At 39.9% G+C, this 23,649-nt stretch overlaps 2 protein-coding genes across 2 annotated transcripts; one reads left to right on the forward strand and one right to left on the reverse strand.

The window, feature by feature from the left end:
* Positions 1 to 213: 213 nt before the first annotated feature.
* psmc2 (proteasome 26S subunit, ATPase 2) lies at positions 214 to 5,572 on the forward strand. Its single transcript, XM_072377960.1, has 12 exons — positions 214 to 404; positions 700 to 737; positions 844 to 925; positions 1,045 to 1,144; positions 1,418 to 1,549; positions 1,635 to 1,707; positions 1,924 to 2,019; positions 2,140 to 2,304; positions 2,427 to 2,514; positions 3,903 to 4,105; positions 4,270 to 4,366; positions 5,312 to 5,572. Exons 1-12 carry the CDS (start codon positions 335 to 337, stop codon positions 5,467 to 5,469), a joined length of 1,302 nt encoding a protein of 433 aa, XP_072234061.1. The 5' UTR covers positions 214 to 334; the 3' UTR covers positions 5,470 to 5,572.
* Positions 5,545 to 20,860, reverse strand: slc26a5 (solute carrier family 26 member 5). The gene is made up of 17 exons (XM_072377959.1): positions 20,507 to 20,860; positions 15,923 to 16,062; positions 15,561 to 15,671; positions 12,905 to 13,083; positions 12,503 to 12,667; positions 12,133 to 12,368; positions 11,799 to 11,946; positions 9,312 to 9,425; positions 9,093 to 9,170; positions 8,846 to 8,941; positions 8,359 to 8,465; positions 8,117 to 8,186; positions 7,935 to 8,027; positions 7,483 to 7,587; positions 6,882 to 7,088; positions 6,662 to 6,716; positions 5,545 to 6,399 (listed from the first exon to the last, which is right to left on the reverse strand). Exons 1-17 carry the CDS (start codon positions 20,662 to 20,664, stop codon positions 6,254 to 6,256), a joined length of 2,208 nt encoding a protein of 735 aa, XP_072234060.1. The 5' UTR covers positions 20,665 to 20,860; the 3' UTR covers positions 5,545 to 6,253.
* Between the last annotated feature and the right edge of the window lie 2,789 nt (positions 20,861 to 23,649).

Below are 23,649 nucleotides of genomic sequence, written 5' to 3' on the forward strand. Positions count from 1 at the left end.
CCATTAACAGCTCCGTGTTATCATAATGGTTCCACATTTGTAGTTCCGCAGTAGGTAGATTTAATAGTTCCTTGATTATTTACAAAAACTCAACCAACTGATAAAAAATATAAATAAATATGATATTTAGGATTACAATATTTATAATATTATCAGCATTTATCATGTTTACAAAAACATTTCGTCGAGAGTACATTCTCAATACAATTCCGACTTGTATTTCCGGTATGTGGCGCATAGTGGCGGAAACCTAAAGCTGCTGTGTAATTGTATAATTTAGCTGCTGAGGCATCGCAGGTTCTTCGTGATAAAACAGTTGGTTCCCACATTAAAGATGCCGGACTATTTAGGAGACGACCAAAGGAAGATAAAGGAAGAGGAAAAGGAAGACGCACCCATTAGAGGTTTACCTGAAATCTAATTTTTAAAAACATCGTTTGCTTTTGAAAGACTTCGTCGACATTAGCTTGCCTCCTGTTGGCTAACTTTAGCTCAGGTCGTCTCCAAAAAAACTTTTGCAATTTGCTATCATTTTGTTATACCTGTCATTTTATAGATATAGCTTCTATATTTTTGGTGTGAAAACAAGTAGAAATAAATATTCCAACAATACTGAGTGTTTACCATCGTTAACGATGCTAGCGGCCCTGCGACACTGTCGGCATGCAAACTCATTCATGTTTTTATTTTGTTTTCCAGCTTTGGATGAAGGGGACATAGCTCTGCTGAAAACATACGTAAGTATATCTTAAACATTTGGGATTTATGTGATTATGTTTGAATTTGTAACATTCGCATTTACTTCGGAGATGATCGACTTTGGTCCTTCCTTTGTGTCGCCAGGGTCAAAGCACCTACTCCAGACAAATCAAACAAGTCGAAGATGACATTCAGCAGCTTCTTAAAAAGATTAATGAGCTGACAGGTGGAACCAGAAAAACACTTTCACACAATAGTGCAGTGGCAAATGTGTTTTATTTTAATCGTAAACCACTTGTTTCAGAGAATTCAGCTGCAATGTTGTTTTTGTTTTTTAACTAACAGGCATTAAAGAGTCTGACACAGGCCTGGCTCCACCAGCGCTTTGGGATTTGGCTGCAGACAAGCAAACCCTGCAGAGTGAACAGCCATTGCAGGTTGCAAGGTAATGCATTCATTCCTTTGTTTTTGAGTCGGTATTTTAGCAATATGACTGCTTTGTTTTCTAATACCTAACTGTTTTCCCTTTCAGGTGGATCCCATTATATTTTAAAGCCTTTTAATATTTAAATAAAATTATTTTTTAATAAGTTATTTATGTTAGAATCCATCCATTCTTAAAATAGTGCAAAGTCTATTGTGGTTTACAGACTATACTCTGCAGTGAGTTACTCTTTTACCATTCAATCATTTGGCACTTACAATATTATCTCAACAGATGCACAAAGATCATCAATGCAGACTCTGAAGATCCCAAGTATATCATCAATGTCAAACAGTTTGCTAAGTTTGTGGTGGACCTGAGCGACCAGGTGGCTCCAACTGATATTGAGGAGGGCATGAGAGTTGGGTGAGGCAGATAGGTCATTTGAATGTGTCACCTAAATACCTTTTAACACAGTCCTCTAAATATAGTGTAATTTTTGTTTCTTCAGAGTTGATAGGAACAAGTATCAGATCCACATTCCTCTGCCTCCAAAGATTGATCCCACTGTCACCATGATGCAGGTAGGAATGTGGGGAACTCTCACATAAAGGCGAAGTATAGCATGTTTGAATTAGTTGCACTTGATAATAAAATAGATGTAAAGACATATTAATGTCTTTACGCCTTAATTATTAATGAGAAGAAGTTTTTACTTTAATATTATTTTATAAGTAAGATTGTCATCCATCTGTTGACTTGCATAGTAATGATGTTGTGGTCCACATGTTGTTCTTTAGGTAGAGGAGAAGCCTGATGTGACATACAGCGATGTTGGTGGATGTAAGGAGCAGATTGAGAAGCTGAGAGAAGTGGTCGAAACCCCTCTGCTCCACGTGAGTGTTCACAAGTGCTCTAAATATCATACCCAGTGATGTACGGAGCTCATCATCTGCCTTTGAGAAGAGAATATGAATATTTATTAATAATATGAATATTTATCCTCTTTTCACCAGCCTGAGAGATTTGTCAATCTGGGTATTGAGCCGCCTAAAGGTGTGCTACTGTTCGGCCCCCCTGGCACCGGAAAGACCCTGTGCGCTCGTGCTGTGGCCAACCGAACAGACGCCTGCTTCATCAGGGTCATTGGCTCCGAACTGGTGCAGAAATATGTTGGAGAGGTGAGCACACCGGTGAAAGGATCAACCGGAGTTCAGATTGTGTCTGCTGTTTATCATTAACGTTCACTCTTTTTTTTCCTTTTTTTTTTTTTTTTTACTGGATTTTATGTCTTTGTTTACAGGGAGCCAGGATGGTGCGTGAGCTGTTTGAGATGGCCAGGACTAAGAAGGCATGTCTGATCTTCTTCGATGAAATTGATGCCATTGGGGGTAAGACTTGCGCCACTGTTCATTACGTGTTTTAAAATTAGTGCTCAGGCAAAGGTAATATTGAGACAATTTAGATATTTGTGGGGGCTATTGGTGGTGCGTATCTTGTAAAACAAGACCACATATGTTATTTAACAAGTTGATTCTTGGAGAAGTTGAGAATCTTTTTTTTCAAAAGAGACCAGAAATTCCACAGACGAAAATCTGTTAATGACAAGCTTAATTGTATTTGGAATATTAAAACAACTGTAAACATTTTTTGTAAGTTACACAGCAAAGAACAATAGCTGTATAGATTATACAGGCATAACAATTCTGGATGAGTGAACAATATGCAAATGAACCGGTGAAAAAGGTGACAGTGTCGGGGGTTGAGTATAAAAGGAGCATCCGGTATAGGCTTAGTTTTTCCAAGCATGGGTCATTGCTTACTCCTTTGTGCCAAACTCTATATTGTTGTTACTCCGTTACACCAAAAAACCATGGCTTCAAAAACAATATTTGTCATTGCAAAAGAACTTTTTGCTCTTTGCAATTTTATATAAAATAGATAAAGTCTGGGGACACGTCGGCCCATAAAGTCCACATTTGTCTGTGTGACCTTTAAGTCCTCAGGCCACACTGCATCTGGCACCGTGATCAGGACAGCGACATGAACTCTTAAACCAAAACCATGATAAGTCAACACAGTCTGCGGCTGCATTCAGAAATGTAATCTGAAACTGTATTGCACAAGGAGAAAGCCATGTATTAAGCCACTGAGTTTTCCAAGATGGACATAATGATAGAAGAAACCTGTTCTATTGTCAGATGAGTCCACACTTCAGCTGCTTTTAGGGCAAAAGAAAAATAAAACTGATGCCTCAAGACCATCCAGGTTGTTATCAACGAAAGGTGAAAACCCCAGTATCTTTGATAGTAGGGGCATGCATCAGTGTCCATGGCAGGTGCCATTGATGCAGAGGTCTATATTGGAATTTTGGAGAGATATATGCTGACATTAAGGCCACGTCTTAGAAGGTCAGTGGTTAGTTTAGCAGGACAATCCCAGACCTGATAACTTACATGCACATGTGTGTGCTTGACTGGTCTGCTCACAATGCTGAACTTTCTCCTCTTGAAAATGCATGGAACATCATATAGAGGAAAATTAGACGACATCTTGCTGGAATCAAAATCTTAAATTGTTAAAGATTTTCTAAATACAATTAAGTTAATCAGTGAAGACACTGAAAATTATTTTCTTTTTGCTTGTCTGTCATTTCTTAATTCATTTGAACCTTTATTTAACAGATTTTAGTTTTAGTGGCACAACATTTGTCTCTAATCTTTTTAGTGAATATAAAATGTTTTATCATCATTTAAAAAAGGTTCTTGAACTTTTCCAGGTGCCCGTTTTGATGATGGTGCTGGTGGAGACAATGAGGTCCAGAGGACCATGCTGGAGCTCATCAATCAGCTGGACGGCTTTGACCCTCGAGGCAACATCAAAGTTCTGATGGCCACCAACAGACCGGACACACTGGACCCGGCCCTGATGAGACCGGGACGTCTGGACAGGAAGATTGAGTTCAGCCTGCCTGACCTGGAGGTGAGTTTGTACTTGTTGAAATGACACGTGTTCTCATGAATCAGTCATAAAACCTCTTTGCATGATTGGCGATTAAACTGATTGCACCCTCTCATGTCTACTTGAATGTATGTATCCTTTATTTCTCTGCTGCAGTTTCATTCATTCCTGTTTATGTATTGCAGGGTCGCACCCACATATTTAAGATCCATGCACGCTCCATGAGTGTGGAGAGAGATATTCGCTTTGAGCTTCTGGCTCGCCTCTGTCCCAACAGCACCGGTAAGACTCCCTCAGCAGCAGTCTCCTGTCTAACCTCATCAGATCTCTCCTCTCCTCTCATCTGTTATTATTGATCACCCTTTTCCACAGCTTTATCTTACTGTAGTTTTTCCCTTGCTTTTTGGTGATCATTCCAGAATCACATGGGCATTGTGTAATATCTACAGTAAACATACATTTTTGTTTTCAGTCTTATTTCTAATAGTGCAGTGTAAGAACATGCTGTTGCTCTCAAACAAAGGCCTTTTATCTTTTGAAGCCAGAGCCCTTACTACAGTGTGGGATTTGAAGCTTATTCTGGGATCTTCAGCTATAACTCTGGGCTTTCAGTGTCGTATACAACTGATTATTTTCCTGCCTGCTTTCGTTAATATGCTGTTAGTTCTCTTGGAAAATGTGGGGTTAAAAATAAGTCACTGTAAAGTTAAGACAGTCTAAAATTTCCCTGATGAGGAACTCTGGAGGACGAATTGCTTAAATCAGTACTTACATCAAAGCACTTAAAGCTTGTTATTTCTGTTTCTAATTGACCAAGAGTATGTTTACTAAACAGAAAAATCTATTAAAATGTTAAAAATTGGATTTAATTTCCTATAGAAATTGCTGGAAAATTAAGCCAGGTGTTTGTATGTAAACCCACTTAATGGCTGAATTAATTTCTTCTGTCAGGCTATCTTGGTTTTAGCTATGAATTATATTTAAAATTTCCTATTTATGTTCAGGATCATAGTTTGCACCAGATCTGTTTGCAAATAGTCACTGAGTGCAAACACAAGAAAGTCAGAAATGCTTGTGGAAGCCTGGGAACAGATGTGATGGCTGTGTTGAATAGGCCCCTGCTTTCATGTGGTTCTCTTGTCTGGAAACCCCAACCAGTTAAGTTTTTTAAGAGTTCCTTTCTGAAAGCAGAATTGGATGTAAAATATTTGTTGTGTTTCCTGTCAGGTGCCGAGATCCGCAGTGTGTGCACAGAGGCTGGTATGTTTGCCATCAGAGCTCGTAGAAAGATCGCCACAGAGAAAGACTTCCTGGAGGCTGTAAACAAGGTCATCAAATCCTACGCCAAGTTCAGCGCCACCCCCAGATACATGACCTACAACTAAGTGTGTGTGCAAGAGTATTTCTGATTTGCCTGTCAAAAGAAACAGTCAAAAAATTTCTTTTTGTTGTCACTCTAATTCACTTGAAAATAAAGTTTATTCCACATTTCAGTCTCAATGAGTTTTAAAAATAACCACATGGTTAACTCGAAAGGCATCTTGTGTTATTCAGTAACAGCACAACTATCTTTTTTTAAATAGTTATTACAAAAAATGTCCAGAAGTTGCAATAAGAAATATGCCAGTTATGATCGGCTTTGACTTAAATATACAGTTATATAGAACCAGCTAAAAATACAACACTTATAACACATGTCATAACATTTCTCTGTAACATTAGGTACCAGCATGATGACGATTATCAGTTTAACATACATCAAGACCACAAACTGGACTCCCAGAACGGATTCTGGCGTCATTTAGACGACAGCTGCAGCAGCAATCTTGACAGTGCAACTAGAAAAAGACAAAAGTGCAACTTTCAATAATCCTATCTTAGTGTGGACTGCTCTGAAGCTGGAAAACAGTAAAGCTCAAAAGGAATGTCAGTTAATAGAACGCCAGTCTCAGAATACTCCCTATACAGTTTGGACACTTGAAATATTATGAGGTCGACAAGCCTCTGAAAGAAAAAGAACATTTCTGTTCAATATGACTGATTGCTCAGTTATTCTGCTGGGATGCTGGAATACACACAGACACCTGCAGTCAGCTGGTGGCATCCACCAAACCAGATCTGCTGTACAGGTCAGAATGCTTCTCTTGCGCTTGTCCTCGTCTTTTTCTGTCAGGTCATTTCATCTGGAGCAGCAGGCAGGCTGGATTTTGAGTGTTGACAGTGCAGCACTGCATCATGGACAGTGGGGAAAACCATGTCTGTGGCCATGTCCCCTGTGAAGAACCCTAATGTGTCCAGCTCAGCCAGTAGGTTTCCTTGTGGAATAGCAAGGAGTTAGATTAGAGCAGATAAACAAACAAAAAAAAAATGCTTATGCTACAGTATTGTGGTGAAGTGAATTTCTTAAATTTGTATACATGAGCTAATCCTAGATCTCCCTCTGCTGGATTACAAGGCCTGATACTTCTAAGAGTCTGATGCATATGTCCATACAGCCTGTGGAAGTAATGACTTAAAAAAAATAAATCTGATTTGAGCATATCCCAATAAAAATAGTCTCCATGATGTGATACTTACTGTTGCAGCCAGCTATGACCACCCGAACATCCACTTCTGCATATTCTTTAATAACCTGCAGGAACAAATTGAATTAAAACAAATTAAAGGAACATTTCTAAAAAAAAAAAAAAAAAGTGTCCTAAACTGGCACTGTAGCACAAATAGGAAGGACACTAAAGTATACAAATCATCCTGAAAATAATTCCCACCCAAGAAAAAAAAGGGGGAAAAAAAAAACCTGTTTAATGGCTTTGGCTCCCACAGAGTCGATGAAGCTGGCAGTTGTCCAATCCAGGATGATGGAGTGTACGGCGCCAAGAGGCTCGAGGAACATGGCCTCCTCAGAGTTCGAATCGCTGCGTTTGTCCTCCAACTGGCCATTCCTCTGCTCCTGCACCTCGTGGCTCTGAGGCAAAACCTCATGAATGACAGCCTCATTCTTGTACTAAAACAAATCAGACAAAAGGTTCATGTATGGAAGGACATATAGCAAACTTTTTGGTGGGGGGGTATTGTAGATTTCTAGAATCTACAAATACAGGCTTTAGGTGTGCATAAGCCTTCCGTTCATTCTTAATACAAGTAAGCGGTATTAATGGGCAGGACCCAACACTGTTCTTCTTGAGACTATGCTTGTATTCTTCGTCGGGGCACAAGTTTTGAGGAACCTTACTCCCTTACCTTGTGAAACGAGTTTTTCAGACAAGCCCAAACAAGAGAAATAGGTGTTGAAAATAAAAAGGTACAGTATGCAGTGTATTTGCATTGTCAACAAAGCCTACGGTGTTAACAGGCTACAAATCAACCGGGGAAGAGTAGCGAGGAATAGGAAGACTCACCTTAGCACAAATCTTCAGCGGAGAGTTTTGGTTACTGTTCATCTTTTGCCTCTGCTTTTTTTTGGCTTTCCGGGCTGCTTGTAACTTCTCAGGGTTTACTCCAGTCTTTGAAAAAGATTAGCAGAAGTTAGTAACCTGAATTTAACCTTAACAGAGATAAAAAAAAAAAACACAGTGAAAAAGAGTTAATTTTTAATGTACGTCAGACTAAACTGCCCCGATGTCAGAGCATCTTTATAAGCTCTTGTCTTTCTCTCCTCCAGTTGCTCTCTTTGCTCACATCTTTACCTTTAAGTTGCACTCATAATTCTGTCATGCCTGAACGGTTGCACTTTTCTTGTTAACAGCGGTCAGTTGCAGAGCTCGCTGTATGTATCCCAACTCGTTTTAAAGCAGTCAAAACAAAGAAAGATTTTCGGTTTTACGACACAAATTCACACAGCTGCAATCACCTTTTCCTTGAGGGCGTTCACATAAAGATCGCTGTTGGCAAAGTAGACCGAGGAATTGGAGTGGAAAATCTTAATCCCGTCGTATTCAGATGCCTGAGAAGAAAAAAAAAATCAAAACGAGTTCCGGCAACAGTTGTTCGTCTTGGCTTTACACTAAAACGTTATATTTTTCTCACACTTACCTCCTCATACTCGTCCACATCATAGTACAGCCCTGTGTTGGGAACGTGACCAAGAAGAGAAGTTTTGGGGCTGAAAAACAAGAAAAAAGCTTAAATCCTTTAATTCTTTTGTTAAGAAGAACCTTTCAAACCTGCATTTAAAAAGCTATCATATTTATTCAGTAAATGCAGTTAATAATCATGAGATGGTTACAAACTAAAGACAATTCAATAGTAGACAGGCAGCTGCCTTTTACCGGTACCTTTGTGTCCTGTAGATGACTGTTAGCAAGGCAAATGCGAGGGCAACAAGGAGGCCATAATCCAGACCTAACAGCACAGACGCTACAAAGGCTACCAGCCAGATGGCCTGAGACAGAAAAGAGACGACACAAAAATACAGCAACATGAAACCATGTAGCCATGCAAGAATACCTAAAGACACATTACACACATATATCGCAAAGAGCTGTGTTGAGGTTAGGCCTCAAGCTCGTAGGTGGTATAACCGGTAGAACTTCTTTTTAACTGTTGTAAACAGAAGCCAGAATCCTTCAATAGTTCATTTAGTATCGATACCAAAAGGAACTAGTCCAAAAGTGACTGGTAAAGTTCACTGTGACTTGCTCAGTTTTATGACAAAAGGATATGTTGATGTAAGTAACATATTGAGACAAGAACCCTGCAGCTATGAAGCCTAACTAAAAGCCAAATAACATTTTTTAATTCAAATGCAATTCCGCAACTGACCAGTTCGATCTTGCTGGTCCTCCACAGACTGGGGATATCTCTGAACTGCTTGAACATTCCCAGCAAGTTGACCATGATGATGGCTGCAAGCGCTGTCTGCAGAACATAAAAGTAACACATGAAAACAACCTCAGTGGAGCCATCGTCTTTCTAACAATCTGGAGGGGGAAAGAAGACAAATGTGTTTAGCTTAAGAGCTGCCAGCAGGAAGCTGGACACTCTGCATCATTAACTCCACTTCATCCACCTGAGGGAGCGGCTCAAAGACGAAACCGATGGCAACCACCACCAGCAGCACCACGAGAGACGCCAGCAGCCCAGCGATCTGAACACACACACACAAAAAAAAAAGAGAGATTACTAAGTAAACATTATCGCTCGTCCTTTACGATTATGGTTTTACAGCACCAATTTAGACAAGTGAGATAGTGAGGCTAGCTACTCCTGTAGTGGAACTGTGAGTCACCTGTGTTTTTCCCCCAGTGCTCTCCTGCACCAGGCTCCTTGACATGGAGCAAGTGATGGCAAAGGTTTGGAAGAAAGAGCTGATGAAGTTACACAGGCCAAGGGCGATCAGCTCCTGCAAGCAGCAAAGGAAAAGAAATTTGATAGAATGAAAAACTGAGCTTGATCTGCAGCTTCTTAGACACATGTGACGGTTGATATGCTCAGTGCATGGCTAAAGAAATCAGGGTTTTTAAATCCTCCACACAGATTACAAAGCGGAAACCCATTTTCCCTTTGCTTTTACACTCCAGTATCAGTCTGTGTGCAGATATGCTCTGCTACATGAAAACCTATTTCCTCTTTTCTATGATCACGTGTTTCTGAAAAGGCTGACGGAGTGACACCTGCAGAGCAGTTTTTGTTCACTTGTTCTGCTTCTGGCAGAGATTGTAACTGATGAATAATGCTTGAAGCTTTCGCCAATAGCAATTCATGCAGCTCTTATTTTTTCCTTCTTCTTTTTTGACTGCAATCCATCCGCCATTCTAATATCCCCCACTTCTTCAGAACAAAACTTTCAGATCTGTTAGTCAATATTCTATCTGACTACAAACAAGTACATGTTTACAAAATAGTTCAGGCCAGAAGGGTTTAAAAAGATTAATTGGATGCACAGCATTTTCTAGAAACTGCTGTAAACTAACCAGTTTTGCATGCTTTACTTTCATTTCCCTCAACATAAGGAAGAAAGATATTATACTTTGGGTCTCACATATTTTTGGTCTCTTTAATAAATCAAAATAAAAACGTTATAAAAAGGTAATATTTTATTCAATATTTCTGTCATGGTTTCTTTTAGCCATGTTTATTCACAGTATCCATGGACTCATCCATCAACACAGCGCCAAAGCTTTTAAGGCACGAGGCTCACTGTGACCCATCCACTCTTTCACAGTGATGAGGTTTCCTGCTCCAGCACACATAAGCATCCATAGACTGTATAGAGCTCAGCTTCAGCTTCACTGCAAAGAAAAATACAGGAAGTCTTTCCTGCTAGCAACAATAACTGTTCTTAATGAAAGCTTGTAATGATTGCTTAAAGAAACCCTGAAACAATAGAATTTCACTTTGAGATAAATAAAGTATTTCTTTTCCATTTAATTTCAATAAAGGTCAACTAAAATAAAAAATGATTTTAACTGGCATTCTCAGTAAATAATTACTTGATTTGTTGACCATTTCCCCAAGTTTTGAAAAAATTCTGGGAAACAATGTTTTACCAGACAAATGTGTAATCCTTCCACTCAGTGCCTAAACTTTTTTTCTAAGCGCTTTTTTTCTGTTTGACAGCTCTGGCAAACCAATCATTGCTGGTTGATGTATCATTTATTGCTACAGCACTGACAGGCTATTCACTACTGAGTCAACGTGTTTGTCAAGTGCTTTATGATGGCTCCAACCCCACATTGGGAAAATCCCAACCAATGTTCTGTTTCGTTATTCATTTTTGTGCCTTAGTTTGAGTCACTGAAGTGACAGTCCTGATGGCACGAAAGGTTTGGCCAAGGGCTGAGCGCTGTTAAATCTTGAAACAAACTCATCAGGGGGGATTTTTCACCTTTTTTTAGTACCGTAAATTCCGGACTATAGCACGCACCTGAATATAAGCCGCTCCCCCTCATTTTAAAAAGAAAATCCATTTTGTGCTTGTATAAACCAGACTATAAGCCGTGGGTGTCCACATTTTAATAGATATTTACACAGAAAGATGTTACATGTGAGGATTTTTAAACTTTTAATTTAATACGTATGGTAACATAAACAAATACATGCTGCACATGCTTTTTTTTCTGAACAGTGCCTGTAACATCGATGGTTTTAGCTTAAATACCAATCGGTAATGCACAAATATGGCGTAAATGCTTTATCCCCCGAACAGTGCCAGTAACATTGATGATTTTAGCTTAAATACCTATCCATAACGGACAAATACGTGGCGCAAATACTTTTTTAGCCTACCAGGAAAAAGTAATTGATTGCCTTCTTCATCTTCCTCCTGCTCACTAAAACCATCAAAGTCATCTTCTTCAGTTTATGAATTGAACAGCCTCAGAAGGGTGTTGAGGGTGAGTACAAATGACCGATTTACAATAATTTAGTATTGTAAGTGTGTTTGATTTATCGTACAATTTCATTGGACCACTGCGAACTATTCGTTCATTTTATTGGTCTCATGTTACGAGGCAAAATGTTTTTGGCGGCATGAAAAAAAAACAGAAAAAAAACACATTAGCCGCACCATATTATAAGCCGCGGTGTTGAAAGCCTGGGAAAAAAGTAGCAGCTTATCGTTCGGAATTTACGGTAAATGTTTTAACATATTTTCCTGTCCTTATCCGACTGCTTGGTCTCTAAGAGCATGGAAATATGTCAATTCATGCTAGAGTTCACTGTGCCAGGAACTCATGATCAGCATGTGATCAGCTCCTCATACGGCCACACTCACCTGGTTGCCTTCCACACTGTAGCCGTGTTTCAGGGCAAAGATCTTGGCGAGTGAGATGCCCATTGAGAATCCTACAATCGCTACAGCAAACGAGTCTGTTATCAAATTGGGTAACAGAGAGAACTCTGGGACTGCAGGGGGCCTAAGCCTGAGAACACAAGAGAAAACACTTGCAGGTCATCCATCCCACTGTGTCAATATTTTTCAGCTGAGATATTATAATGGTTTCTGTTACACCTAGATAATAAGGGATTAAAAAGACAAAATCCCAATATATCACATTTTTTACAACACAGTAAAGAGGCCAAGTAAATTTCATCAGCTTACAACTTACCCTGTTGGTATATTCCCAACCACGTCCACCTTGTGGTCATCTGATAAGGACAAACCATAAGAGACACCGGTTGACACAATAACCACAATGATCTCTCCAGGAATGGGAATGGGCAGCTTCTTCTTGTACCGTTCGTTGAGAACTTTGACAACATACAGGAACACGATGCACGAAAGGCCAATGGAGAGAGTGGTTATATTTGTTCTGGTGATCTCACCGAGTACTGCTTTGACAATCTGTTGTGACACAGGGATGGCAATGCAAGTGATTAATTGGTTGTTTTGGCAAAGCATAACCTACATCCAAATCTGCATGACATGAGACATGCATCCCAAAATAGGGAGCTTCCTTAGAAGCTATTTAAACTCACATAAATAGCAGACAAGGGCCCAGAGAAACGCTGCGTTTTCACCCCAAGTAAGTACTTGAGCTGGGAGATGACAACGTGCACAGATGCTGCCGTAGTAAAGCCTCGCACCAGAGGCTCTGTGAGGTAGATTGCCACAAAGCCAAACCTGAGAATACCTAAGACAATCTAAAAAGAAAGTAAAAAACAAAAGCTGAGAAGGGATTGCTTTGCTTGAAACAGAAACACTCATATCAAGAGGATATATCAACAGGGATTCAGGCGACCTACTGCTTTGTGTAAACAGTCATTTTTGAGCGTGAGAAAATGGGACCATGTTGTATTCCTGTACTCAGATGTCCCAACCAAACAGTCACTCTGGGGGACTCCAAGGCAGACTGACCACCTCATCTAATTTTCACTGACCTGAATGATTCCCACCATGGTGGTGAGCACCACGGCCACCTGGACCCTCCTGGCGTCACGCGCTACCTCATTCACGGCTACAGAAACGTTGGAGCCATTGACACTGTACAGGAACATGGAGTCTGGGGCTTCCCTTACTACAACGCCACCAATCATCAGACTTATTACTGCAAAGGTGCCTGCAGGTCACAAACACAATCAGTTTAACCTTTATCAGTCAAACTTTACACAATTAAATGGTCTTACATCTATTTTATGTTAAGTGTAAGCAAATCGTGCACATAAACTGTGTGAGGAGTTGTGACTGCATCCCATCGTGAGAGAGATAAGGCACCAACACTTGTACAGCAGTTAAAGTTATTCTTTAAATATCAGCCAGAGGTTACAGTATCTAAGAGTAGAAACTAAATCAGAAAAACTCATTGCTGTTAATCAATAGCTTCACTAATGTCCGCTCTGGATGGGTGAAAAAGAGTTTACCCAGTTTGAACTCAGGATGCCTTTGCTGGCAGTAACTGCAGAGGGCAACCAGACTAAGAGAAGGTCACATTACTATATTTAAGACAACTATTAATTTGGATATTAATAAACTCAATAAAATGGGGCATAAATAAGTGTGTAGGCCTTTCAACATTTTTTATAATTATCCCAGGACCACACAAAGCTGGGTTTCCATTCACTAGCAAAGCAAATCTGAATAAGTCTTTTAAAAAGCCTAAATAAAGATGAATTAATCACACATTTCCCATTGACTGGTTTGCAGTAAATAAACTAGGATGTGTAGTGTTGCCAGAGGATCGCAGTATAGGCTACGAGGCTAGTGGTTATAATTCAGTAAAAGAAGTAGTTGTCCGAATCAGAAATTTCCTCTGTTATTTCAAAAAGAGAAACAAAACAACAACTGTGGACATCCACAAGAGGAAAATTGGGAAAGATCTTTGACGTGACTCACAAAGTCGTTTCCCCCTTCCCTAATTCACCTCAAGCCTTTTTTGAAATAGGCTTTAGCGTTACCATGACCGAACAAAAAGTCATTCAGATTTAGTGATTCCAGATGATTGAGGAAGTGACGAGTTATTCCAAGAACTACTTAAAACCAACAAAAATAAATAAAACATAACTATGCATAAAAAAAAATAATAAAAAAAACCAGCCATAACTTGTATGCGATATTTCCACTATAACTTGGCTTCAAAGACACATGCAAGTCCTTCCAGTTTGTGATCATAGGTTTTTTTTCTTAAAAATGTACAACGAGACGTATACATATTTGTCCATTTTTGTCCTATTTGGGGTCTTATGAAACTGTTTCACAGTCATTTACAGTAAAGTTGTGTCTTTTTAAATGTGAGCAAACTACATACTCCCAACTTACTGGGAATTACTGGTGATGTGTATCAGTGTCCTAGTGCATGTTTTCTTAAAAGTCATGTTCAGTGTTTGCCTTTGCACGTCATGATATGTCTGCATGTGTACTGCAGTCAAACAGTTTTCTTTATCAGCAATACAGTCTTGTTTATCAGTGACGGCATTTGCACAAACCCAAATAGAGGAGTTCTTCACCTTAGCCCCACTTATTTTCATTCTCAGAGCTGCATGTGATGTCCAGTGGCAGGATGGGGTCACGCTCTTCAAGTTAATCTGTTGAGCCTATATATTTCCTGAGTTAAAAGGCCATCGTGCCTAGCACTTGAACAACTGCCCAGTTATTCACCTTTACAACTTGAGGTATTACTTCCACACCATGGTGCTAAAGGGGAAATTTTGGGCAGAGACCAATTTAAAGTGAAGGTGACTGCTTCTCGTTGTGTGCATCACTTTGTTTTGATTCACTTTTGTTTCAAAATTTTTTTGGCGCTTTATTGTGCCTATTAGTCAGCTGACATCTGAGCCGACTTGGAATTGCTTTAAGAAGAGGAAGTGCATAAACGGATGACGAGGGTGCGGCTACTGCAATTTCACAATCCTGCTGCTCACGTCAGCTGAGGGCACAGTTATCGTAACTGAATTAAATCATTTCCTCCATATCTTTCAGCTCATAATCTCACAATTAACATAGCAGATGTAATGCACCATCTAATGCAGCTGCCTGTGTGTGTGTGAGAGAGACAGTTGGTAGTCTTGACTGGTGACAGGGATCCTGGAGCTGGCTTTGGAGAGCAACTCGGCTGTCTAAGAAGACTATTGACTGCCTTCAGAAGACAACTTTACAATTTTAATTTAGATAAGAAAGCATGCCAACCAGCATGAGAGCTAACCCAAAAGATAGTATCAATTCATGCATAGGTGAAAACCAACGACTAGTTGTTTTTAGTTGTAAATTTCAGGTGACTTTTCAGCACTTTGGTAACATTTGTTGTTTTGAATGCACTCTGTGAATAAAGTTGACCTTGAATTTGAACTTCAAGCTGAGAGAGTTGCAAAATGTAAACTTTCTGTCATGTATACCCAGGTTTAAAATCCTGTAAAACAACACCCATAGGGACATACTCAATAATCTAAGCAAATGTTGTATCTTTAGCCTTTATGGTGTTTGTGTTTTTTTCTTTTTGTTTAGTTTTTTTGTCTTGTAGCATAAATAAATGATGCCACCAGTCGTAGCCTTTACAAATAGATTTATGACCCAAAAACTGAGGCTCTACAAGAGAGGTCTTACCTATTGAAATGTGCCTGGATGTGCCAAAGAAGGTGTACAGTAGGACGGGGTAGAATGAGGAGTACAGACCATAAACTGGAGGCACAGCAGCAAGCATTGCATAGGCTAGTCCTGTGAGGCAGAAGAAAGGCAGAGATTCAAACTAACAGTCCCAGAGCAAAGTGCTTGCATCACAACGTCAAAGCACAGTCATACCAAAACAAAGACAGTGTGAAGTCCAAAACAAGGACAGTGTGAATCCCAAAACAGGCCCACAGGAGTTGGCAGCTGGCCCTTCACACTTATTAACCCTTATGTCATTCCAGATGACTGCCTTAGCTTGTGGCTTCTGTGGTGCCACTGAGAAAATGCAGGGTACTGACCTTGTGGGAGCTGCACAACTCCAGTGCTGAGCCCCGAGACCACATCTGAAAAGAGGTACTGCTTCACTGGGTAGGATGGCAGCCATGTTAGAATAGGCAGCAAACTCAGAGCTACAGCCTTGGCCCTGCTTGATGAACATCTATGAAATGAGACAAACATTTGTATCAATATGCAATTCAATAAAATGAATTATCCAGGCAAGTAAGGCTGCAGCTCCAGGACCCGATGCTCAATACAATGCATGCTGGACTCATCTGCCACTTAATGTAAACACGTAAGAGAAGCATGATATATGATAGAGTCCGACAAGAGATATTTAGTCACTCTCAAATCCAACCAAAAGCTGATGATCACTGAATGAAATAGGTTCATGCTTTTTCTTTTTTTGTGAAGGCTGTAAAATTAATTTTACACATCGAAACCGAACAATGTTGGGAACACACTGTATCTATGCCACCATAGTGTCTTTTACAGGGCTGAAGTCAAACCAGTGATATACTTCTCATTCAACTTTAGCACACATTTAGAACAAACCATTTTAGAAAACCACAGCTCCAGCCCGAGCCACAATAAAACATAACTGTGATCCTCCATTAAAACATAGTTACATTTCCAGGTAAATGTATTTAGAATTTCTCAGTGAAATGAAAAGCTAAACTTTAAACTGGGATAGGGGTGACTGGGATAGTGTAGTGGTATGATTGCCACCTTTCATGAGGGAGACCTGGGTTCATGAAAGGTACTACCTCCAGTAGGGGTCCTTAGGCAAGACCCCCATACCCTACCTGCAAGTCACTTTGGATAAAAGCATCTGCATAAACATAAACTATTCAATGTTCAAATAAATGTAGAGCGCAGACTGTGATGGGACCACGCCAGCTGTGACACCTGTTACGCTGTGATCCCAGTCCATGAATACTTAATATTCAAAGGCCACATTTCAACCATATTTAAACTTGGCCTTTACTTGATCCCAACTACATACCAATAAAGTTCAGGGCTGGGTCTTGCATGCTACTGACACGATGACAAAAACAGGTCCACAGTAAGACATAAAAGCACTTGCTGAAATACTTAAGGCAAGGCAAGTTTATTTGTATAGCACAATTCAACGACAAGGTGATTCAAAGTGCTTTATAGAGACATTAAAACAAAAGAAATAAAAAGCATGATTTAAAATTTAAACAAAAGAAAGAAATAAGAACAATAGATAAAATCTGAAAAAATTATATATATGAAAGATAAAATCAATAGTTAAAATATGATTCCGTTTTGAAACTCAAGCTTATTCAAATGCAGCTGAAAATAGATGCGTCTTCAACCTGGACTTAAATACATTGAGTGTTTCAGCTGATCTGAGGCTTTCTGAGAGTTTGTTCCATACATGTGGAGCATAGAAGCTGAATGCAGCTTCTCCATGTCTGGTTTTGACTCTGGGAACTGATAAAAAAAACGGATCCAGATGACCTGAGGGGTCTGGAAGGTTCATAGTGGGTCAGGAGGTCACTGATGTATTTTGGTCCTTGACCATTCAGAGCTTTATAGACCAGCATCAGAACTTTAAAGTCTATCCTCTGATGGACAGGCAGCCAGTGTAAAGACTTCAGAGCTGGACTGATGTGCTCCACTTTTTTGGTCTTAGTGAGGACTCGAGCAGCTGAGTTCTGGATGAGCTGCAGTTGTCTAACTGACTTTTTAGGTAGACCTGTAAAGATGCCGTTACAATAATCAAGCCTACTAAAGATGAATGCATGGACTAGTTTTTCCAGGTCCTGCTGAGACATCAGATCTTTTAGCCTTGATATATTCTTAAGGTGATAGTAGGCTGACTTTGTTATTGCCTTAATGTGTTTGTCCATCTGCGCTCAGCTTTCCGACACTCTCTTTTCCCATTTTTCACCAGTGTGGAATTTCGCCATGGAGACTTCTTCCTTCCAGAGATAACCCTCACCTTAATGGGAGCAATAGTATCCATAACATTTAACATTTTAGTATTGAAGCTACTGACGAGCTCACTGACTGAACCCCCGGACAGGGCAGGTGTTAAAGAGAAGACCTGGTTAAAGATCTCACTACTGTTTTCAGTTACACACCGTTTTGAGATCACTGCTGTTGAGACATTTGTGTGCACTGAAATCGTACTCTCAAAGAAAACACAGGAATGGTCAGACAGGCCCACATCAGACACAGTAATCTTTGAAATGCTCAGACCCTTAGAGATCACTAAGTCTAGAGTGTGCCTCCTACTGTGTTTATGTTTATGTATTTAGCAGACGCTTTTATCCAAAGCGACTTACAAATGAAGATTTAACAAGCTATATAAAGCTAACAATAAACTACATAGAAGGAACCCACTAGTCTGACTATGTCAGAGGTGACAGAGTAGAGATAGAGTGTAGGCATAGAAAGAAGTGCAGAAAGATAAAGTGCAGAGATAGAGGGGGTAAGGAAGTACAAGGTAAGTGCTAGGATAGGAGATGCTCTCTGAAGAGCTGGGTATTTAAGATAGACATGGACGCCCCTGTTCTGGTAGCGCTCGGTAGGTCATTCCACCATCGTGGGACGACACATGAAAAGAGTTTGGATTGTCTTAGGCGTGGTGTAGGCACTGCTAGACAACAATCCTGGGACGAACAGAGGGACCGAGTTGTGACCGAGTTGTGACATAAGCCTTTGCAAGAGCATTCAAGTAGATGGGAGCCGTTCCATTAAGCACTTTGTAGGCTAACATCAGTGACTTGAATTTGATGCGGGCGGCTAAGGGTAGCCAGTGGAGTTCAATGAACAGAGGGGTGACGTGTGCTCTTTTGGGCTGATTGAAGACCAGACGCGCCGCTGCGTTCTGGATCATCTGCAGAGGTTTCACAGCACAGGCTGGGAGACCAGTTAGGAGAGCGTTGCAGTAGTACTGTGCATGGCCTCTGTTACATGCTGAGTCAGCCCAAAGTTGTCCAGAGTGTTACTCAGGTCTATAGTCCCTCTGTCCTGAGGGTTGTCCATATGGATGTTAAAATCACCAACAATAATTATACAGTCAAAATCAACACAGATCATAGACAGCAGTTCACTGAGGTCATCAGAAAAATCTGCACAGTATTTAGGGGGCCTGTAAACATTCAGAAACAGGACTCTGGGTGAGGCCTTCAGCTGTATAGCCATATATTCAAAGGATTGAAAACTTCCAGGAGATACCTGCTTACATTGAAATGATTCATTGAATAAGACTGCGATCCCTCCTCCTCTCCTGCTCACTCTGGCCTCGCTGATAGAACTGTAACCAGGAGGGGTCGACTCAATGAGAACAGCAGTACTGTTATTTTGGTCTAACCAAGTTTCAGGTAAAAACATAAAATCCAGGGTGTGCTCAGTGATAAAATCATTAATTAAGAATGTTTTCCCAGCTAAAGATCTAACATTTAATAAAGCCAACTTAAGTGTTTTAGAGGTATTATTTGCCCCCTCGTGTTTGGGAGCAGTCTGTGGCACACAACATATGTTTACTTTATTTAAAGATCTTTTTGAGTGCAACTCTCTGTGTTTTGACTGGGCCACATTTCTCCTTCTGTCACCTAAAAGTACAGAAATTTTAAAATCTTCTAATAAACAGGGTCCCAGCTAGTCCTGGGAAAAATCACGACTGTCAGAATCCACACAGCCTGGACCCTCCACACATCACACATCAGACTGCGGAGACAGTACATGGTGGCAGCGTGAAGGGACAGAAGGGGGTGGGGCTGGGCTCCGTCGCTTCGGCTGCTCTAGTAGGGGCGGGGCTCGGCGGGGAACCTTTGGCTGCTCTGGTGGGGGGGTTGAAAATAATACTTTGTGGTTGTGTGGTTTCTCACAAGCTGAAAACAGCACCCAAGCAGCAGCATGTACCAATTAGGCAACTTTTAACCTATTACCAAAATCAAACGATAACAAATGACTTAAAATGACAAAACAACAAGAGTCTGGCTGCGAATGAATTTCGGCGAAGATTGCACTGTACAGAATTCTGTTTGTTCATCAAGTACACACTGTACTTTGTTGTTAATTCAACTAAATTTAGTTTGATTTAGTTCGGGCTCTTGAAAAGCGGTGATGTGCATTTTTGACAAACTGACATTTTATAGACTATAAAAAGAAGGAAAAAAAAAAAAACTGGTTACTTCGCTTCACATCCAAGCAGACAGCCAACTGGCCTCAGGTTTAAGGGCTTGCAGCTTCCATACATACCACGAATGTCGTACGGCTGCATATTTTCAGCGTCCTTATCTCTGCCAAGGAGATTGTGTGACTGGTACAATTTGTTTGCTTGTTTGTTTGTCTGCCTGTCTGTCTCCTTAGCAAGATAACTACTTACAAGGTCCTACTTAAAAATTATTAAAGTTTGATGTTGACACACATCAACATCATCTGGGTCCATTATTTCTATAGTTTGGGTCTTGGCAGAGAGTCCTAACCAGAAAAATCAGTAAATTAATCAAATGATTAGTCAGTTAACTGACTAATAATTCAGTTTATAAGTGGTCATAATACCATTCAGTTTAAGTTGACAGTTTAAGAAGTAGGACAGACAGATTTAAAGGATCTGGACTTACTGGAACTTCTTTGCCAGCCTCTGACGGAGGGTGGTGGAATTGTCTTTGCGGTGGAGAAGCTGTGTTCTGATGAAAGCTTCATCGTAGACCTCGCGCTCGATCCCAAACACTAGCTGCGAGCCACCATCTGCAAAAGCTGCCGCTTCTTCTTGTTCCATTGAGAGGAAAAACGGTGTACTGAACTGCTGTCTTCTGTGCAATTTATCCCTCACACTTCCACTCCATTATCCCTCTGACGACTAGATCTTCATTCCTTTGGCTGCTCCTGGAAACTTTTTTCTCTTTTCAGAGAGCAAGAGGAGACAAGACTGATGTTATTCGAACTATTTGGGAGAAATGATAACAACTACGCCCATGTGATCATTTCTGTGCTGATAGGAGAGACTTTTGTTTTGTAAGGGTGAGTTTTTTTTAGCAAATATTTGATCTTTGGTCAAAGTATGTCAATACACTGGTTGCAATATGTAATCAACAGTGACAAAGTCTTCCATAAGTATAGTCAACAGTGAGTAGGTTCCTCTAAAAGAGACAGATTGTTATAGTCTCATATCATAAATTGCAAACTGTGGAAAAACAAAACCATGCATTTTCAGCAAGATGTTGACCTCAAGGGTAAGAAAAAAAAAAATACTAAAAATAGGAGACCAAAACGATGGTAGCATATTAATGCAAAGAGAAAAAGTCGTTCTAATTATGATAATTATGGTAAGTATGGCTTGATGGCGTGTTTTGGTTAAAAAAAATTCCAATTCCCATTACAACTATATAGGGTCAAGCAGTAATTTAGAAAAAAAATGTTTTTAATGAGAATACGCTATGTGGAAAGGCTGAACATTAATTTGCCAGAGCAGGTATTTTTGATGCGAGCCATTTATAAATATGCAAATGTAGCTTATAAAGCATCTTCAAGTGTTTAAGTGGGGTTTCTACCACAGTATGAAGTGACTCCGTAGCTGACGCTTCGTATCTTGTTGGAATTATTCAACTCTCTCGCGCACCAACAGTTACATTTCGTGTCTTTCTCTGGAAGCTAGCTGACAAACACGAGGTTTATAATGAGTATTCTCACTACTTTGAAATGTGAGAAAAACACGTGCTTTACCAGAAATGCCTGGGTTTCTGGGATGACCTGTACTCAAGCACATAAGCTACTCTTGCAATGACAGGAGTTTTTTTTCTTCTCAGCCTTCACTGTTCTATATTCAAGCTAACACAAAGATGCTATCATGGGCAGATCCCTCACCTCCGTCTTCTCCGTCCTCAACTGAAAGAGAATATGACAAAAAAACTGACCTCCTCTGTTAAACTTCAACCAGGGAAATGTCCTCGTCGAATCATTCAGTAGCGTAGCAGCAACTGCTTATGATAAGCCAGTGATAATGTGTTAGACAGATGAATCACCCCGTTACAAAATTTTCAACATTTTCCGGTCTGCAAATATGGGCTTCGATGCTTACGCATGCGCTGTTCGCACACATTCAAGCAAGTTTGCAGTCCAAAGTTTGTAATAACAAGAATAACAATACAAAAATCTTGATTGGTTTGTTTTGTTTTATATCAGATTCTACAGTACAGGCCGGCAGTGACTCCATTATTCCATTATTCTGTACTTAAAAGTAATACAGAGTGAGCGCTCCTATTATTTTGTGGCTCTCTGGCTGGGAGGAGAGCCGGATGATGACAGCAGAGTCCCTTTGACGTGTTGCGTTCACGGGGCTCCTCTCAGTGCTCATTTTTATCCCCAACACCAAATAACATTTAGTCAGTGCTCTTTTCAACGTTTAAATAAATTCGCCTGTGAAGAATGGTGCCAGAAAAATATGTAAATTTACTCCAGATCCACATCAGGTCGTCTTATTCCCAAACATGCTATTCTCTTAAATACAGTGCCTACAAGTGGAGGTCGTATATAATAATAACAAGACAAAATTTTATATTTTTAATTATATCCTTACCAAAAATATTTTTGCATAGATGCTTACCAGCCTCTGACAGGTTACTGACCTTTTTTTAACATCTTCCATGCAAAATTTCCTCAGCTGGGAGATGTTACAGGCCAAACAGTTGTGTACATTGTGGGTGTCACAGCCGATGCACTCCCAGTGGTATGAGCTATTTCTTAACTGTTTTGCAAGAATACTTTGAATAATTGATATGATACAGAATTAATACAACAACCAAAGGACATCCATCCCCAAATATAACACTTTATGTTTCAAAGTTGGCATGAGACTTTTCTCCTGAGAAAGGAAAAAATTGTCTGCTCCAGTCTACAATTGCTGTGCTCAAATTACTCTCTTCCGTCTGTGTGTCCCTAGCATAAGACTATAAAAAGGACAAGTCTTTGCCAGCAGGACAGTTACCAAACTGCAGTTCTGCTTTATTTTTCCTTTTCTAGAGCACTGGCTCTTATGCTGGTAAAATTGATGGTCTATGTTTGGCAGAAGTGTAAAATGATGATCACATTCGACAAGGTATATACTTTAGAGAGAAAGTAAGTTGTCATAGTAAGGTTATCAGATTATTTCTGTTAAAAAAACACACACATACACATTTCCTATTCAGTCAGTCTCTGTTAACAATAAATGGGAAAAAAATACAAACAGATTAGAAGAATTTTAAGATTTTGTTTGCTTACTGCTAAAACTATTTTGTTAGGTAATTGTGCATTACTTTATAGAATAATAATATAGGAATAATGCTTTTCTTTCAGAATTATGACCAACATTGGTTATGATACTTACAGTCATTTGAGGGTCAAGTGCAGAAGAAAAGTGCTGAAGGGAACACACTTTCCAAAAAAAACTGTTAGGCCAAAAGGTGGCGCCAGGGGCACAAAAATGCTGAGGGGGGTCCTTTTCCTTTTTCCAAGAAATATTTAGCTTTTCACTATGATACAATTTCAATATTCACAGAAGACGGGTACACTGTAAATGATTCTGTGCTAGAAGGGCACTCAAGGCCAGTGCAGATGCCATGTTGCAGAATTTCATGCAGTATGCAGGCAGAAAAACAACAACAACACATTCCTCTGCTCTAGCTTTGGAGAAAGAAATATGTCAAACTTTACAAAACTTAACACAGTCCCCTGCAAACAGGTTCACATAATTTAATTAGTTGAAACACACTATAGAGCATTGTTG

This window comes from Leuresthes tenuis, unplaced genomic scaffold (genome assembly GCF_036924035.1).
Source record: "Leuresthes tenuis unplaced genomic scaffold, fLeuTen1.0.hap1 SCAF_23, whole genome shotgun sequence".
In the NCBI taxonomy this organism is placed as follows: Eukaryota; Metazoa; Chordata; class Actinopteri; order Atheriniformes; family Atherinopsidae; genus Leuresthes; species Leuresthes tenuis.

Excerpts from the sequence above, each read along its gene's own strand:
- slc26a5 (XM_072377959.1), bottom strand. The coding sequence starts at position 20,664 with ATGGAACAAGAAGAAGCGGCAGCTTTTGCAGATGGTGGCTCGCAGCTA. Across the intron at positions 13,084-15,560 it reads ATCCAGGCACATTTCAATAG|GCACCTTTGCAGTAATAAGT; the intron begins GTAAGACCTCTC and ends TGTGACCTGCAG. Across the intron at positions 7,588-7,934 it reads TGAACGCCCTCAAGGAAAAG|ACTGGAGTAAACCCTGAGAA; the intron begins GTGATTGCAGCT and ends TCTTTTTCAAAG.
- psmc2 (XM_072377960.1), top strand. The coding sequence starts at position 335 with ATGCCGGACTATTTAGGAGACGACCAAAGGAAGATAAAGGAAGAGGAA. Across the intron at positions 1,708-1,923 it reads CCACTGTCACCATGATGCAG|GTAGAGGAGAAGCCTGATGT; the intron begins GTAGGAATGTGG and ends GTTGTTCTTTAG. Across the intron at positions 4,367-5,311 it reads CCTCTGTCCCAACAGCACCG|GTGCCGAGATCCGCAGTGTG; the intron begins GTAAGACTCCCT and ends GTTTCCTGTCAG.